The sequence below is a fragment of the Pan troglodytes genome, chromosome 18, assembly GCF_028858775.2.
Source record: "Pan troglodytes isolate AG18354 chromosome 18, NHGRI_mPanTro3-v2.0_pri, whole genome shotgun sequence".
Lineage (NCBI taxonomy): Eukaryota > Metazoa > Chordata > Mammalia > Primates > Hominidae > Pan > Pan troglodytes.
In genome coordinates, this window is record NC_072416.2 from 50,427,490 (window position 1) to 50,445,006 (window position 17,517).

A 17,517-nucleotide genomic window follows, 5' to 3' on the forward strand; every position below is an offset into this window, starting at 1 on the left:
AACAGCTAAATTAAAGTTGGTTTTTGACAATAAGCTTCTTTCAGGCAGCAGTCAGATTGAATCTCTGTAATTCATTGAGGGGACACTGGTAGTCAAAAAAAAAAACCGAAACAAAACAATTTCACAAACAGTATAATCAATCTCTAATGATTAAAAACAGACCAGGTGCAGTGGCTCATGCCTCTAATCACAGCACTTTGGGAGGCCAAGACAGGAGAACAGCTGGAAGCCAGGAATTCAAGACCAGCCTGGGCAACTGACAGCAAGGCCCTGTCTCTATAAAAATTTTAAAAACTAGCTGGACATGGTGGCACACACCTGTAGTCCCAGATACTCGAGAAGCTGAGGATCGCTTGAACACGGGAGTTCGAGACTGCAATGAGCTATGATCATACCACTGTACCTCAGCCTGAGTGACAGAGTAAGATCCTCTCTCTAAAAAATAAGTAAAATTAAAAAAAAAAACAGCAAACAATATACAGCACTTACTAGGTGCTCAGTAAATATTCATTGAAGGTTAATATATGGCTTCAGTTTTATAATTTAGAGTTCACGCAGATAGGTCTTATTCCATTCAATGTGTATTTTTGCCTAGGTAAGTTGTGACCTTTACATTGTTAATTTATAATAAAATAGTTTTTGACCGTAACTTGACCAAAATTATTCAATATGTATGATAAATTTGTAAGCATTCAATTTGTATGAGAAATTGCTTGTCCCCCCATGGCTAAATAGTCATCATCCTGTGAACTTTAGCTCCCCAGCCTCTATTGACAATGGCAATGAATGCGTTCATAACAATAATAAAGGCTTGTTTTAATAGAACGTTCCATGCATTAAACACATTAATGACCCATGAAATAACGGCTTTATCTGTAACACATTAAGCAACGTTGCTAAAAACAACGTATTAGTTGAAAGTCTGCTATTTCTCTTAACGTAAGACTTTTTTAAGTATAAAAATGGCATGAAAGTCATTCTCTTAAAAATAAATATAATAATTCAACTTCAAAATTAGAGCCATGCCAAGTATAATAATAAAAAAAAACTTCTAAAATAAGCCTGGTAATTTTAGATGTAATATTTTGATAAATTGCCATTTTTCTATCAAAAATGATATCTGTCTGGATTATGACTTAAGAGTCTTATGAATATTTTAAAAGCTCATAATTTTCTTCTCTGCATAAGTGTCTCCTATAGGACCTTTTCTTCTCTTTTTCTCTTCCCTTTAACAGGTACGAATACTACCATACTCAGATACTTTCCTTACTTCCATCTTTTTCAGTTTTCTAATACTCCGTTTGATATTGCTAGAGCACCACTATAGCATTTTCTATAAATATGTGTGATCACAATTAAATCCAAAGTAATATCAAACAGAAAATGTCAGTCCTCTAAACATGGAAATATAATATATGAAGAAAAGTATGTGAATTATCAGTGTGTTTTATAAATTCTCTTTTGGGGGGCATACAAAATATCAGACCAGAGACAATTATTTTACTGTCTGTTTCTTAGATATCAAAGAGAATTTTGAAATTCATCAAAGCTAACCTTCTGTTATGTACAACAGGCTAAGCTGAAAAGAATGTTAACAAGTTCAATTTTCATTCAATCAGCACTACTGCTCTCTGAAATGTTTCATTGCAGGAAAGAAATAAAAATAATCTATATGGTAATTATGAGGATGAATCCCCCAGTAACTTTCAGCTACATGAAAGGTCAGTTCTATTCAAGATATTTTATCAGTCCCTTGCACATACTCCTGTCCTGTCATTTTAAATCTGAACAGCATTTTATTTTCCCATTTACAGCTACCTGCAGAATTAAGTACTTAAGCCAAATAAGAAAAAAAAAAGAAATGTTGAATGCTGGCAAAGGCTATAATAGCATAGAGATAAATCGTTCATCTGCTCTCTCTCAAGCCTCTAGGGCTGCAGATTTTTCTTCTCCTGGTGCACTGTGGGTATTCAAAACTTGTTCAACATGATTTCATTTCATTTCAGGCACTGCCTGAGAAAACTAAATTACAGAATCAATCATACAGAAGGTCAGAGTGAGACTTCATTACAAGTATTGCATGCTTGCATGAATATCTTTCATTTATGACTGACCCAATATGTCACAATAGCTGTCTAGTAAAAATAATCCACTTTCTGAAATTGATGTACTACTGATGTCAATGCTACTCAGCAGGCTGGGCAGATTATAGAGAGGTGTTAAAAAAAAAAAACACACAACCCTTTGGAACTCACATTGTAGATTTTTAGAATTGCAATCTTTTGTGGATTAAAACAATTTCCTCTGATCATCTGAACTGACAATAACACTTAGAGGTAACAAATTTTTAACCAAAATATACTGTTGATTTTGACTTGCCAACCACATCCTGTTTTAAAATACACGTATTCACGACAAGCAAATCAAGGTTGTTCTTTGAAGTCACAAATGCATCGACATTCAATTTTTCAGCAATTCGCTTTTGAATACTGGGGCATTATTTGCATATTTTGAAATGTGAATGCTAATCACTGGACTCTTTTTAATCCCCCTTTTTTGTTCCTGCCTTCTGTTTTTAAATATAATGGCATAAATTTAACGAAGATAAACATGTTGTGCTTGTTGCCAACAATAATGCAGCTAATCAGTAATGTGACAAACTGTCACTCTTTCTAAAGGAAAACCGATGAAGCTCTGAAGAAAAGCTGGTTCAATACAACATCAACAAGTCGGCTTTTCTTCTTATATGATAGTCTTAATTCACCATAGCAATCCTTAACAGACAGCCATATTCGTTTGGATAATAAAACTTCTTACTTGCATAAGGTATGAAATATCCAACACACACTGGGAAGCTGAATGCATGATGTATAAAGTATTATTTATTATTTTTCTGGTGACTTTCCTAAGGGAAATCTCTGAGGAGGCTTCTGTGGAGTGTTATGATGTAGCCAGCCAACTCAGTACCCGGAGGGAGATATAGAAGAACCCTGACATAACCAATTTTTAACCATGCCTCTGGCGATTCTGAATTCAAGTTTATAGGTGAACATGTCAGGTAGTACATAGAACAAAGCCAACGACACATTGTATTCATCATAATTCTGTCCTAGTACATTTTATTTTTTTCCAACATTTGTGATTTAAAATCCCATGGCATTTCTTCAAGGTGAAATTCTACTAGAATTTTCAACAAGATTAGTTTGTTTCAAGCCAAAATAAATATCACTCAGGTTCAGCAAAACTTCAAAAAGGCACCAATAAATGTGATGAGGTCCATGTAAATACCATGACAACAGCCTGCACTTAGCTAAAGTACCTATACTTTTAAAAATCAATGAAATAATTCAACTGCTTTAGTGATTAGCCATACATTACAAAAGAAGCATTAAAAATTGAGTCCTCTTTCCCAACGCCAGTCCGTGAAAGCATTGTTCTTTAAGTGTATGTGAATAACATAATTATTTTATGATTCCATCTTTAGTTCTTTCCAATATAGTAAATTCAATTGACCATGAAATGAAATTTCATAGTCAAAATGCCTCCTTTACACTTTTTTATGGCAGCAATAACAGTTTTATAGCTTTAAGGCAAGGTAATTCATCAGATGTTTAATTTAAAGGCAGATTCTTATATTATTAATAAATATTTACCAATTTAAGAAAGTACACATTTTAACATACATTTAACTATTTCTGCAACTTAAATGAGCCTCGCTGAGCATCTGTGAATGATGGTGAACCCTGGCAAACTCCCTTGGTGACTAAACACACCCATTTTATTTTTATTCTTTTCTAAGCAAAACATTGCAAGCCTGGCTGTAGAGAAACAGAGAATAGAACCCTCCATTCCAGTGTCAAAGGTACAAAAATATAAGAAAGTCCCCAGGAAACAATTATTTGTGATGTCTAGTAACGTTTATGAATACTTAATGACTATTTCCGACTGTTCACTGAATTCTTTTCTGACCAAAAAAAAAAAGTAAAAAATAAAAACCCCGATGTTCAGCTCAAACACAAAAGATCACAGGCAAAGAAAATTATGTTGCTGCAATCCTATTTGGGAAAGCAATCTTATATTTCAGAGAGCACTTTGAATCTTTGCACCACTAATCCACTACATGTTTTGCAATCATATGTTGTTATCTGGGGAATTAACAATGAAGCCAATAAACATCACTGGCATGGTCCTAATGTGCAGAGAAATATGTAAACAAGCAAGAGGATTTGTTTTTTGTTATACCAACACATCTGTTTCATTTTATCAGGGTTTTTTTTAAAAAGCTCTATAAACTATTAATCTTCTTTTAAAAATGTCTACTTAGTACCTCACCTAGATAGACACAAATGCATTATATGCTATGATGGAAAAAAAAGAAAAATCCCAGCAGAAGAGTTTTAAATACTTAAGCAGATTTACTCTAGTGATTGCTGACTATAATTGCACACTAAGAAAAATAGAACCAAAATTATTGCATTAGTTATCTTGGCTCTCTGGAGTGCCTTAATCGATGTTTATGACAATAAATAACACAATTAGGTGTATTTCACATAATCGCTTGTTCTATATTTTTCTCTGCTGGTTATAAGCAATTATACTTTTTCCCTTTTTTGGTATCTCAGTTTGGTATTTCATTTGCAATAAGAGTGAATCGTGTATCGTAAGCATTATAATACTAAAAACTCAAAAGACTTAGGCACCTGATAAGGACTTCCATTTCTAAAATCTTGCCTGGGCAAACTTTCAACTCAAGCACACCTTTGTGTTAAGCCAACAGCAAGGGAAGATTGGCTACTTCCAAACTAATGAATTAGACTTTAAAAAAAAAATCATTTTAAATCAGCAGACTCTTTTTGGATCATCCTCTTTTTGGTTACTGTCAACCAACCCAATACCCCTTTGTTCAATACCAGGCAGCGATCCAGTCCCTGCATGTAAATAGCGCTAGGATCAATCCAGTAGGAACAGGCAAGAGCACGTTTCAGAACATGGACTCTCAGATTTTTTCTATGATTTGTGCAAATGATAAAAAATAATTTAAGTAATAAATGTGGTGCCTACCATATGCAACCCACTGCTATGAAGCACGCCATCTTGTTCCACGAGATTTCTTGAGATTGTAATGGAAGGGAGGTCCAGGCTTTGAGGGGGAAACTGGGGTGTGAATTCACTTCCCTGGGAAGGCAATGGATCGCTGAGGGCTTGAAAGGGTAGCAGTACATCCGGCATGCCTAGGGCAGGGTCTGACTCTGGAGGAGGCGTGATTGGTGGAATTTCGAATTCCTCGTCCCCAAGGCTTGGTGTGTGGAATGTCTGCTAAAAGGAAACAAAATATAGGTATCTTCATATTCTGTTCCTATATCTTATTCCTCCGGGGAGGGAAAGAGAAAGACATTGCATGAAAACACTACATACATATCTAGGCCAAATATTTATTTCTCAAATGAAAACATCTTAAACACAGATTTCCATATATAAAGTTTTGCTGATCATTCTGATTAAAGATTTAAGTCTCATTATCATATGGTTTTAATGGAGTATCAGTATTAACAGTTTTTTAATGCCTACTTAATTAGCAACATCTGTCTTTGTTGTTAGTTGGAGCATATAACAAATTGCTACTTTATTGATATGTTAGTGAAACAGCTCAAACCGCTGACACTATCCACATGCTTTATAAAATGCTGATGATTTTGTGGCATGCACACACACACAGACATATTAATCCAGAAGTGAACATTACATATATTTACTTTCTGCCACAACATATAAAACAAGTAATATTAAATTTGTGGTTTGCTTTTTTAATTTCCTCATTGGTATATTCCCAAGTGCAATGACTACTTCCATGGAAATTGTTACTGTGTGTAATACAATGTTTTATATAAGGATTATCATAGTTCATATTAAAAGATGCCAGTGCTTTTATTTAAATTACAAAGAGGGTTATTTTCTTTTACATGAACATTTTAATATGTATTTATCTGAACATTTTCTACCAGTCTTCTACTTTTTAAAGATGATCTAGAGAGCATAGAGCTCTATTGATAAAGAAATACTAACTAGATTTGATGCTGTTCGCTTACTTAGACAAGTATTATATCTCAAGACCTAAGTAAGTCTTAATGCATTCTTTTTTTTTTTTTTTTTTTTTTTGAGACAGAGTCTCGCTCTGTCTCCCAGGCTGGAGGGCAGTGGTGCCATCTCGGCTCACTGCAAGCTCCGCCTCCCGGATTCACGCCATTCTCCTGCCTCAGCCTCTCGAGTAGCTGGGACTACAGGCGGCCCGCCACCATACCCGGCTAATTTTTGAATTTTTTAGTAGAGACGGGGTTTCACCGTGTTAGGCAGGATGGTCTCGATCTCCTGACCTTGTGATCCACCCACCTCGGCCTCCCAAAGTGCTGGGATTACAGGAGTGAGCCACCGTGCCCAGCCAATACTGAGATTCTTAAAGGCAGTGTTTTAAAATAGGGCCTTGTGATATAAATCAGTGTTGCTCCACCCAACCACACTAACCATTTTTGGGGGAATTTTTTTGGCAAGAGGTTCTGGGGGAGTGGCAAGGTCTAGGATTTTTTTGTTTCTTTTTTTTTGGTCAGGTGGAGGGTTTGGGGGACTACTCATATTTTTTATTCCTAGCTCAGAGAGTCAAACTTATAGTTCATTTATTATTAATAGTATTTGAAAGAATGAACTGGTGCAAGATAATTTGAGTCTGCTATTATCAGTTAAGAGGACTAATTAAGTGTTGAAAATCATCATTCTTCAAGCTATCAATCATGATATAATGTAATGACCACTTGAGGGAAAAGAAAAACTCAAGAAAAAAAAACAAAAAAAAACATTTCTTACATATAGAACCTGTCAAATGTTATTTGTATCTCACCAGAAAAAAAGAGGTCACGAGCTATGGCAGTCTATGGTGGGACAACTGAACATCTTGAGGTTCTTAGCAGGCTCAATATATGCAAAACATCATAGCAGAATAATACATTTGAATGCTAGACTAAAATATTGGATTTTCTGACACATGCATTCTAATAATGACCCCAAAAGCTGTCAGTTTCTAACTGTGGAACCCCTAGTTCCCAAACACAAAGGGATGAATTGGCCACAAACGTGGTTGGCTAATGCGCATAACCCTATGGTTGCATTTGCTGTTATTTTGGCACTAATATGGTCTAGTAACAGATGCAACTGTAATTTGTGACTCATTTGCTACCCCATTACTGCTTAATGAAATCTAACATATCACATTAACAATACGGATAAACACTCATTCTTGATATGTGGCATTTGGCTGTTTTCATTACCACTGTAATTAACACTTGAAATATTATTTCAATAAATATTTAAAGTACTTTAAAAATGGTCAGAGTAATCATGACACCGATAGAAAACATAAAGCAAATGTGTGAATTTCAAACTCAGAGTATCCTAGTCCCTGTAGTGTTATCTACAGGACAATATCCATGTGAAGGGAATTGGTTTCAGGCACAATTTAGACTTTACAGCATGCAAACCTAAAGACTTCCTGAATTAGTTTACACTCATTAAAATGTTAAAAAACCAAGTAAATTTACTTTTAATGCAGTGACTGGGAAATTAGGCACATGCTATAATGTAGCATTAACATTTACTTGGGCTTTATTTTTTGTTCAAGAAAAGATGTACAGAGAAATCATTACATAAGATTACTTCCAAAACTAACATAAAACATGTCTATGCTAAGCAGTCACAATTAGGAAGGTTTTTATTTTTGTTAAGGAACAGAGAGAGATGTCATATGCAATATGTCCCTATGGTATAATTTTTTTAACGACAAATTAATTTCAATTAAGCATATTACAATATCCTAACCTAATATAATAATCCACTGAAATAACCAAGAAAATGTTAAAATGTTAAAGTACCTTTAAAGGCAGGTAATATATTAAAATTAAGCTTTCCTTAGAGAAAAAAAGGAATCCAAAATGCTGGATATCTGAGATTATAAAAAAATAACCACATATGGCATCAATAACAACAAAAACAACAAAAAGACACACTGACTTTAGTAACTGTGCCATCTGACCAATATCAGATTAATCATTTAGAGTTTACGTGATTATTTTTTACAGATATTGACTTTTCAATGTTTACCTTGAACATGTTAAAGTAGTATGTACATGGTTAAATACCATCTGTACTGAAATGTTCAAAACATTTGTTCCTTTTGATAAAAATGCAAATCTGGAGAACTGTTGTATCAACATATAACAGCCAATGTCTGACACGGTGAATTATCACAGCTGGAATTAAATTGTCTCTGAACAGCTGCTGGCAGTAGAGCTTTCATCAATGTTTGATTCAAATGTAGGGAAAAAAAATCCTACAGAATGAAACATCATGTTGTCCTTACAGATGGGGTTTGTGTTCATTACCACAAACAACACAGCAGCCAGTGCCAAACAATATTCCCTTATCTAAACTGTCTTGTTGGTTAGAGAGATGATGGTCACTATAAAAATGATTAATCTAGGAATACCTTTAATTCTTGATTCCCCATTTATTCTAATAATTTCTCAAAGTTAATTTCTTTCATAACACTTGCCTCCCTTTACCAAGATCATTTATGAAGCCATTATTATTTTCATTCTCTGGGGTCAAGCTAGTTCAGTTTCCTGTATTTGAATGTATCTGGAAAATGAGGACTTTATATTACATGAACCACAAGAGGAAATGTTCCATTTGGGCCAATTTCACTTCTGTTTGTTCTTGTTCTAAAATCTTAAATCTCACACAGTCTACCATTTTTAGGAAACCATGTTGTATCTAATCAAGATTGAGGTTTTTCTGGAGGGCAGGCCAATGAGACCAAACAGCAGCCCAAAATCAATAATAGGAAATGCAGTAAAAACAGCAGCAAGAAGATGATGCTTGTTTCATCTGCACCTGTAAACTGAAGACAGACCCAGAGACAATGAGGTGCTGCATTTAGATTCCATCACCCAGTTTCCCCAGCTGTGACCAAGTCTTGGAGCCTGCCAGCCACTCATTCATTCATTCTATAAATATTTATTGAGCACCTACTACTGCCAGGCACTGTACTGGGCTGTGGGGATCTAGCAACAAATTACAACACTCCTTTCACATCACCCCAAGCCCCAGGAAACTATAATACTCTTCTGTCGCATAGTTTCCCAAACCATGACAACTTAATGACACTTAATTATCCCTAGATATATGTGAAGTTCAACTATTTTCCATTAAAAGTCACTTCTGGCCTGGTATCTAAAAAAATAACCACTTATCTGCTTAGATACCAACACTGTATATGTGTGTGTGTGTTTTAACATACATTCTTATATATTTACTTTTTGTTTGCATTATTTTTTAATCAAAAGATTCGTATGAAGTTACTAACATTAGTAACAGTCTACAGACAAGTGATAAAAGACTTATCAGGTTTTCTTTTCCAATAAGCTTTTCTCATTTCTCCTCCAAAGTCGTTACCTTGTGCCACATAAGAGAGAGATAAATTTGATACTTTGTTTTTCCCTTCAAGCCTATTAAATTATCTCAATAACACAAAAAACAGGAACAAACACATTAAGACAGTCACCTACCTCACTGGCAGCGAAGAACGCATTGTTCGCCTCAGCCATATTCATATAGTTATTATTATTTCCAAACTGAAAGAAAACAGATTGTTTTACGTTAATATGCGGCATAATAAAGCATTCTGGCTGTGATTTGGAAAGAATGCTGGTGTTGCTAAATAAAAGACAGTTTTATCAGCCCAAATGCAAAACATGACAAAGGTTTCAAGGCTATACTGTCAGCTGGTTCCCTCAGAAAATAAAGCACAGAGTTAAGCTAACTCAATAATTCTATAAAATAGTTTTGTTTCTCATCAAGACTAACAGTGAAGGGAAAGGATTACAAACATTAAGCCAACTGGTCACCAGTGTGTGTTGCTTATTGACCTGGCATTTGTGAGAGGTGAGAGGGAAAAGAGTTTCCAAGAAAATCACCTTGACACATTTTAAAAGCATGTAAGGATTTTATAGCTTAGTTTTCAAGAACAGATGTCACAAGTGTGGGTAGGTTAAAATGTGAATTAAAGGGAATAAAATTCAATTCCCAGGACTCAAATTCTATTTTCTAGTGAATGGGGTGTGGCATGAATATAAATAAATTATAAGACTAAAGAATATTTTTAAAATCTCCAAACAGAGCTTAAAGCGATATCTATATCCATCAGAGTTGCTGAAAACAGTGATATTTAATCTCTCAATGTAACATTAAGTGCAAAGAGGTTTAAAAATAAGCGGGATCTCATGAACACAGCAATTTTTATTTCATTCGCTAACACAATGGGCCATTCATATCATCACAAATAAGACCGTATCAGCATTTCAGACTTAAGCTCTTTACTTCTAGGGACCTGTTATCAAAACGTAAAACTTGGATTTTGGCAGAAATGTATTTTCAGGTTCAAATGGTCTAAATCGGCACATTTTGTTGCTTTAAACATTCCATTAACAGTCTGGTAATATGGAAAGGCTCTGTGAGTATAATAATCTAGAGCTATATTATTTTCATGATTTTTAACTGGTAAAAGAATGTCCTTTTTATAAAGTGTATTATGTCCTTCCTTGAATGCATCAAATAAAACATAGGTTTGGTCTCCAAAGGGTGAAATGTGTATATCTATTCTCTAATATAAATAAAACTAGTAATTATTTAAAGATACAATTTTCCCAAGGAGAGTGAGAGATGGATGGATGGAGATAAATGGGTAGGTACATAGATAAATACACAGATAAATATTGAGAATAAATAGAATATGGAGAGAGATACATAGATATGGAAGACTCATATAATCCTCTTCCTCAATAAACTAACACTTATTTCTGGGGGGCTCTCAATCCCTGACTCTGAAGGACTTACACCCAGAAGCAGGATTGACATGCTACACTTTATCATGTCAGGGATCCAAGAACTAAGCAGGATTTATATGAAAGACTCTAATGGTTCCAGAGTATCCCACAACAGCCAACACACCAAAATGCACATACAATGAGTCATCCGACAAGCTCTCACTGAGCACTCAGCTTCATTTAGGTAAATATCTTTATAAGGATTTCTGAAAGATGAATTGGTGCTTAAGAAAGACCTTTATCTGGTTTCTCTGAAGGCATGTGATATCAGAAACATGTGCATGGCTGCACATGGGCACACACACACTCACACACATATTTTCCCTTGTTTTTCTACAATGTTAAATACATGCAAGAAAAAGTATTTTAAGTATTTTATTTTCTATCATGAAATTTTTGATGAATGAATGATGCTAGAGTTAAAATCTCAGGTCTCCATGCAAATGTTCCTTTTGGATATTTATGAGAACCTGGGTGCGAGATGAGTATTCCATGCACCAGTCCTGGCCCCCCAAACCGCCTAACAGCATATATCTCAACCTCAATGTTATTTAAATGTAGGTTTTGTTGGGGAATTAGAAATCCATTTAAAGCAAACAGCTCATTATCACAGAGTATTTTTTAAGATTAAACTTACTTATTATCTAATAGCACCTAAAACAACAAAGAAAAATAAAATGGCTATTAAACTAAAGGCCTAAACAATTCAAAAAACAAATTAAGCTTGAAGTGAAATAAGAACTGGGTTAGAAATCCTCTTCTGAACAGTTAGCATGCGAATGTAATTACTGAAGAAACTACAGCTAATCAGCTGTGAATTGTATCCATTAATTAGTATTTGCCCTGGAGAAATGAGAAAAATCAGTAACAACGCTGGCACCGCAGTGCACACTGATGAGCAGAGCAGGCCACGCAGCGTTTAGTCAAGCAGGTGGCTCCAGTGGTCCAGGTAATTTGAAACGCTCTCACCTGAAGTACTGAGCTAGCATTACAAAGCACTCCTTGCATATCTTTTGTATCTATAGAAGGCCTTAATTAATGGCTTTTAATTTGGAAACACTTGCTGATCAGGCGGGAACAGTTATAAATCATTTCAAACAGAACTAAAGGTTTCTATTCTGTATTGGGTAAAACATCCCCTCTACAAAGGGGGCTTTAAATATTGACTTGTTGCAGGCAATTGTCTTTCTCCTGCATAGGTACCTGGGACCCTAGTTCAGTGTGGCAAGGTAGTTAGATAATATACAGGACACCCAGTTAAATTTATTGAATAAACAGCAAATTTGCTTTAGTATAAGTATATCCCACACACTATTTGGGGTATACTTATATTAAAAGAACTATTCTTTATTTATCTGAGATTCAAATTTAATTGGGTGCTGTGTATTTTTATTTGGTAAATCTGGCTACCCTACCGTGGTGGTTAAACTAATCAGAATGAAAGGGTGGTATTTTCATTTGATTACCTTACCTAGTAATGCTAGCTTGATCTTATTTGTTTTATTTTAAAATGTGACCTATGAATCCTGCTTTAGTCATTTGGTGTAAGAACAGATCTGATTCTGAGAGAAAAAGTGCTCCTTTGGGGCAGGTCCCTAATAGAATGACCTCAGAACAATTAACTTTAAGTGAATTGTGTACAATTAAATTTACTTTATGTTCTAAGAGGCAGTGACATCAGTAAACACATTATAGTACAAAACCCCATAGGTCCATGGGGAAGGGGCCTTAACTGTGTTCACTGACATCTCTCCCAGAACTAACAATGTCTGGAATATTATAAGCACTCTAGTATTTGTTGAAGGGAGAGAGGGAGAAAGGTTGATCACACATAAACTTCAATGCCTCCTAATCGCCCATCCTAACTGGAGTCATTTTCACTTACTTTTTAAAAGATGATAGTAATAAGTATTTAGCCCAGTGACACCCTCTACATACTTTATTTCATTTAGTTTTCCAAACTGGGACTCATCATAATCTATTTTCCCAACACCCAGTAAGATAATTATCATCCCTATTTTATGGATCAGTAGACTGAGGCTTCTAGGGCTCAAGTAACTTGCCGAAGGTTATAGATTCAACCATGGAAGTCTAGCCTCCTCCCTGCCTCATGATCTCTATCATTTACATTCCGGTATCTGCAAAAGCTTGAGTATTTCACTCAGTGATCAATTCAGTTTTACTTTTTTATCTATTTTACTCAAAGTTAGAATTTCCCAGAGGTACTCAAGTCTAGTAAAATGCTCCTCAAGAAATGGGTCCATGGTCCAGTAAGTTTGGGAAAGGCTGACTTCCCGTTGATGAGTCACGATGCTCGCTATAAAGTTAAAGGCTCTGAGAAGTCCCACAGTTCCTTCATCCAACAAATATTTGTGTGCCTATTATGTACAAGGGGCTGTGCTAGGCACTGGAGGCAATATGATGGAAAAGATGACAAATTTTCTACTTGGATGAAGCTTACATTTTTCTTTAAGGGGGAGACAGGAAACAAACAAACAACAAGCTGTGGATCACTTGCTTCTGTTTCCCCTGCAATACCCTGTGAAAACACAGTTTGGGAAGGCTTCTTCTAAGCCCTTTATTGACAATATTATTTTATTTCCCCTGAATCTTTCTTAGGAAAGCTAATATCCTAATTTTACACCATGGTAAAATGTAGTTGTTTTATTAATATGAATCAACTAAATAAGAATTTTTAATTATTCATTCTAAGTCACCTTAACTTGGTCTATTTCTAAACTTTCTAGATTATAACCCTCCACTGATGTTCCCTCAAAGATCCCCTACTCAACCATATATGGGGCCTTCTATGCAATTTCAAGAGTCAAAACAAAATATTCCAAATAAACTAAATGAATATCAGGTAAAGTAGTTAATTGTTCTAAAGGTCGTATACAAACATTAAAGAAATCAGGCAATTCCAACTGTTTTAAAGACACATAAATGGTCACTGGGAATCAGGGGTATTTGGCATTTATGAGGCACACTGGTGGTAATAGGTCCTTTTCCGTGCTGATAGGCTCTAATAGATGTGATCCCCAAAGATAGAGTCCCCAAAGATATCATTATAAAGCAGAACTAAATTACTCTGCGTTGAACTTCTGTATCTTAATAATTTCAAAAAGAACATCTTCATTGTACTTGGAGGTAGATTTGCCTTTGCTGCTTGATGAGTAATTACAGCTTGGGCAAATACAATTTATGAAGGATGTCAATTAAAAAGGAGCACCGCAGGATTTTTTAGAAATTTATTAAGGACCATCGTGTTTGTGGCCTATTTGACCATGTGAAGTGCCAAAGTAAATTAATGTGGATTGTTAAGTCTAGCTAGTCCAGCAAAGGGGCCGGAAGAAAGTGGAACAGCCCAGACAAAAACCCATCTGTAATCACAAGACGAATACTTCAGCTTGATGCGTCCACACAACATCATTTTCACTGAAATTATTTTGACACCCATGTGAAGAATTGTATAGGCTTCTAATAAAGCAGCATTAACTACAGGGTCTCAAACAGCTAAATGGCACAAACTTAATCCTAAAAAAAAAAAGATAATCCTTCGAATTCTCTTTTCTTTTTCCCCCATTAGATTTATTAGCAGACACCATCCAACTTGATGCCTCACTATGGACGTCCGTAAAGTCACTTACACAAATGAACTGTGCCATGATGGATCAAGTGTGCCAAGCACGGTCACATGCTGGCAGAGGCAGGACTGCAAAGTCCACACGCACGTGAAGGCTCGGTTAACTACCCCCTGGAAGAGAACTTAGGAGAGATCATCAAGGTTCAACCATTTTCAGCATTAGTAATCTGTTTCAAGACACAAAGCCCAAAAGAGTGAAAACAAGCCAATATGGCGGATGATGATGAATACTGATGATTATCGTGGATGGGTCTGGAGCACCACATTAGGAAGCAAAGCATGACTTTGTGACTAAAGACCATCTACACCAAAGGCTGGAGGTTCAACAATACTTTAGAAACAAAACATTGCAAACAACAGGCTATGAGGTATAATATAGGAATCTATATATAATCATATATAGTTATGTATACACAGAAGCATATATGCACACAATTCTGCTAATTATGTACATACAATTATATAGATTTACACACACATACATATAATCACACACACACATGTCCACATGCTAAAACTCCTAGATGAGGATCCCCTGAGCACCACACTCATACATCCAACGGTCTACAGCCCTTCCAATTGGATGTCAGTAAACATCTTAGACCTACGTCCAAAACTGAATTCCTCATCTTCTCCTCAAAGCCTGCTCCACCCACAGTCTTTGATGGGGAAATGACTCACTTTTGGTGACTCAGGCCAAATATCATTCTTAAATCCTCTCTCTCTGTCTCCCTTCCTTCATCCAATCATCAGGAGATTCTGTTGGCTTATCTTTCCAACTGTACCCAAAATGGACCATGTGTGCCTGCCTTTCGGGATCCACCCAGGCCCAAGCCATCCATTTCCTCCTGGACCTCTGCAACTACCTTCCCAGCAAGTCCCTCTGGTTCTACCATACTTCCCAACAGACTATCCTCAACACAGAGACAAAGAGGCCTTTCGAAAATCTAAGTTTAGCCTGGGCAACATAGTGAGACCCCATCTCTACTAAAAAAAAATTATAGGCATGTTGGCACACGCCTGTAGTTTCAGCTACACAGGAGGCTGAGATGGGAGGATTGCTTGAGCCCAGGAGTTTGAGGCTGCAATAAGCTATGACTCTGCCACTGCACTCTAGCCAGGTGACAAAGTGAGACCCTGTCTCAAAAAAAAAAAGAAGAAAGAGGAAAGAAAGAAAATGAAGGAAAGGAAGAAAGAAGGGAGGGAGAGAGGGACAGAGGAAAAGAAAGAGAAAGTAAGAGACAGAGGGAAGGAAGAAAAGAACTAAGGAAGGAGGGAAGGAAGGGAGGGAGGGAGTAAATCTAACTCAGACCATGTCACTCTTCTGCTCAAAACTCTCCAATGGCTTCCGATTCATTCAAGGGAGATGCCCAATCCTTACAATTGCCCCATTTCTTCTTACCTTTTGGCCATCGTCCTTCCCCTTTCTCACACTCCTCTAGCCTACTGGCTTCCTATTGTTCCTTCACCACCCCAGACATGTTCCCACCCCAGGGCCTTTGCACTGGCTGTTTCTTCTGTCTGGACTATTGTCCCTGTAAATGTTCCCAGGGTTCGTTCACTCCCTGCCTTTAGAGTCTTTTCTCAGATGTCACCTTCTCTCTGACTACCCTCCTCCACCTCCAACACTCTCTATCCCTCTTCCCCAAGTCTACTTTTTCCATGAATAGTTTTCAACATCCAACAATATCATTACTGCCTTTCTCCTCCCACTAGAATATAAATTCAATAAAGATAAGAATGTTTTGTCTGCCTTTTACACTGATGTCCCAGTAAGAAGAAGAGTGTTTGGTAAATAGTAGGTGTTCAATAGGCACAAATGAATTTCTGGGTGCAAAATAATGATACTCAGAACTGCTGTCCAAGCCCATCCAGACACAGTACTTGAAATCCAAGTGAAAATAAGATGTCCAGCAGCCAACACCGCCAGTCACTCCCCAAACTACATCTATGGGAAAAATATGGTAACATTAAGGCTTCTGTGTTATAATAAAGTCCCATTCTGAACCCCAGAACTATCTACCTAGAAAAAGGCTTTATTCTAGAAAATGCACTAACCTTTTTATAGAGCCCTAGGTGGATGGGGGTTGGGTGCTAGGGATAGGTGCTTTCCGTGGCTGAGCACAAACTGCAATGAACAACACAGATTCTAGCCTGCAGGCAAAATGCTGAGAGAAGAGAGAACCAACAGCATAAAGTCAATGGGGGCAAGGATTCAAGTGTTAGATTTGACAGCTAATTTTTTTTTTTCTAATTTAAAATTTCCTCTTCTAAAAAAGCTGCTTTATATTATAGGTCAGGGTTTCTCCAAGTGTTGTGCTAAGGACTGCAGAACAACCAGATGGCTGTTAAAAATGCGCATTACCCGCTCCCCACTCTGGATTTACTGTAGCAGAATCTCTAGGCGGTGGGACCCTAATACATGTATTTTTAACCAGCTTTGAAGGAACTCCAAAGCACTCTAATATTTGAGAACGACTAGCCTAGTTCATTTTAGACTAATATGGAAATTCCTTTTTTTAAAATAAACATTTCTACACATCTCACAGAAATGCTGATAGAGCACAGGCTGTTTTGTTGATAGCAATGAAGGCTTGGCACGCATATTTACAATCTCCTCTCACTTTCCTGGATGATAGGGACATGCAACCATTTGTGAAGTGACCATCCGGCCCCTTCTACCCATATCACCAGGAGAAAGGATGGGAACATCCAAACTTGGATCAAGTAGGAACACAAGTTCCACTGTTGGATTCTTCAACAAGTTCTGTGGACCCACACAAGTAACAACAATGCCTAAACATATGGACTCTGCTCAAACACGGAGGCCTTGGGATTTTCATGATCTGGACACATTTGAGTCTGTGAATCGCATAACCATCTGGACTAGTTAAAAGTGGCAAGAAAGAAAAAACACCCTCTCAAACCCAACTGCACTTGTTTAAT

At 36.5% G+C, this 17,517-nt stretch overlaps 1 protein-coding gene across 3 annotated transcripts in view; it reads right to left on the reverse strand.

Annotated features, from left to right (window-relative positions):
- The window catches only part of TOX3 (TOX high mobility group box family member 3), a 109,932-nt gene that overhangs the window by 21,304 nt on the left and 71,111 nt on the right, over positions 1-17,517 (reverse strand). For 2 of the 3 annotated variants that reach the window (XM_054668383.1, XM_009430782.5), the window contains exons 2-3: positions 9,612-9,677; positions 5,062-5,313 (exon numbers count right to left, since the gene is read on the reverse strand). In XM_054668383.1, coding sequence (XP_054524358.1) covers positions 5,062-5,313; positions 9,612-9,677 — 318 coding nt within the window. Of the gene's footprint in view, positions 1-5,061; positions 5,317-9,611; positions 9,678-17,517 lie in introns of all 3 variants that reach the window. The other variant, XM_001165206.4, reaches the window with a different exon arrangement.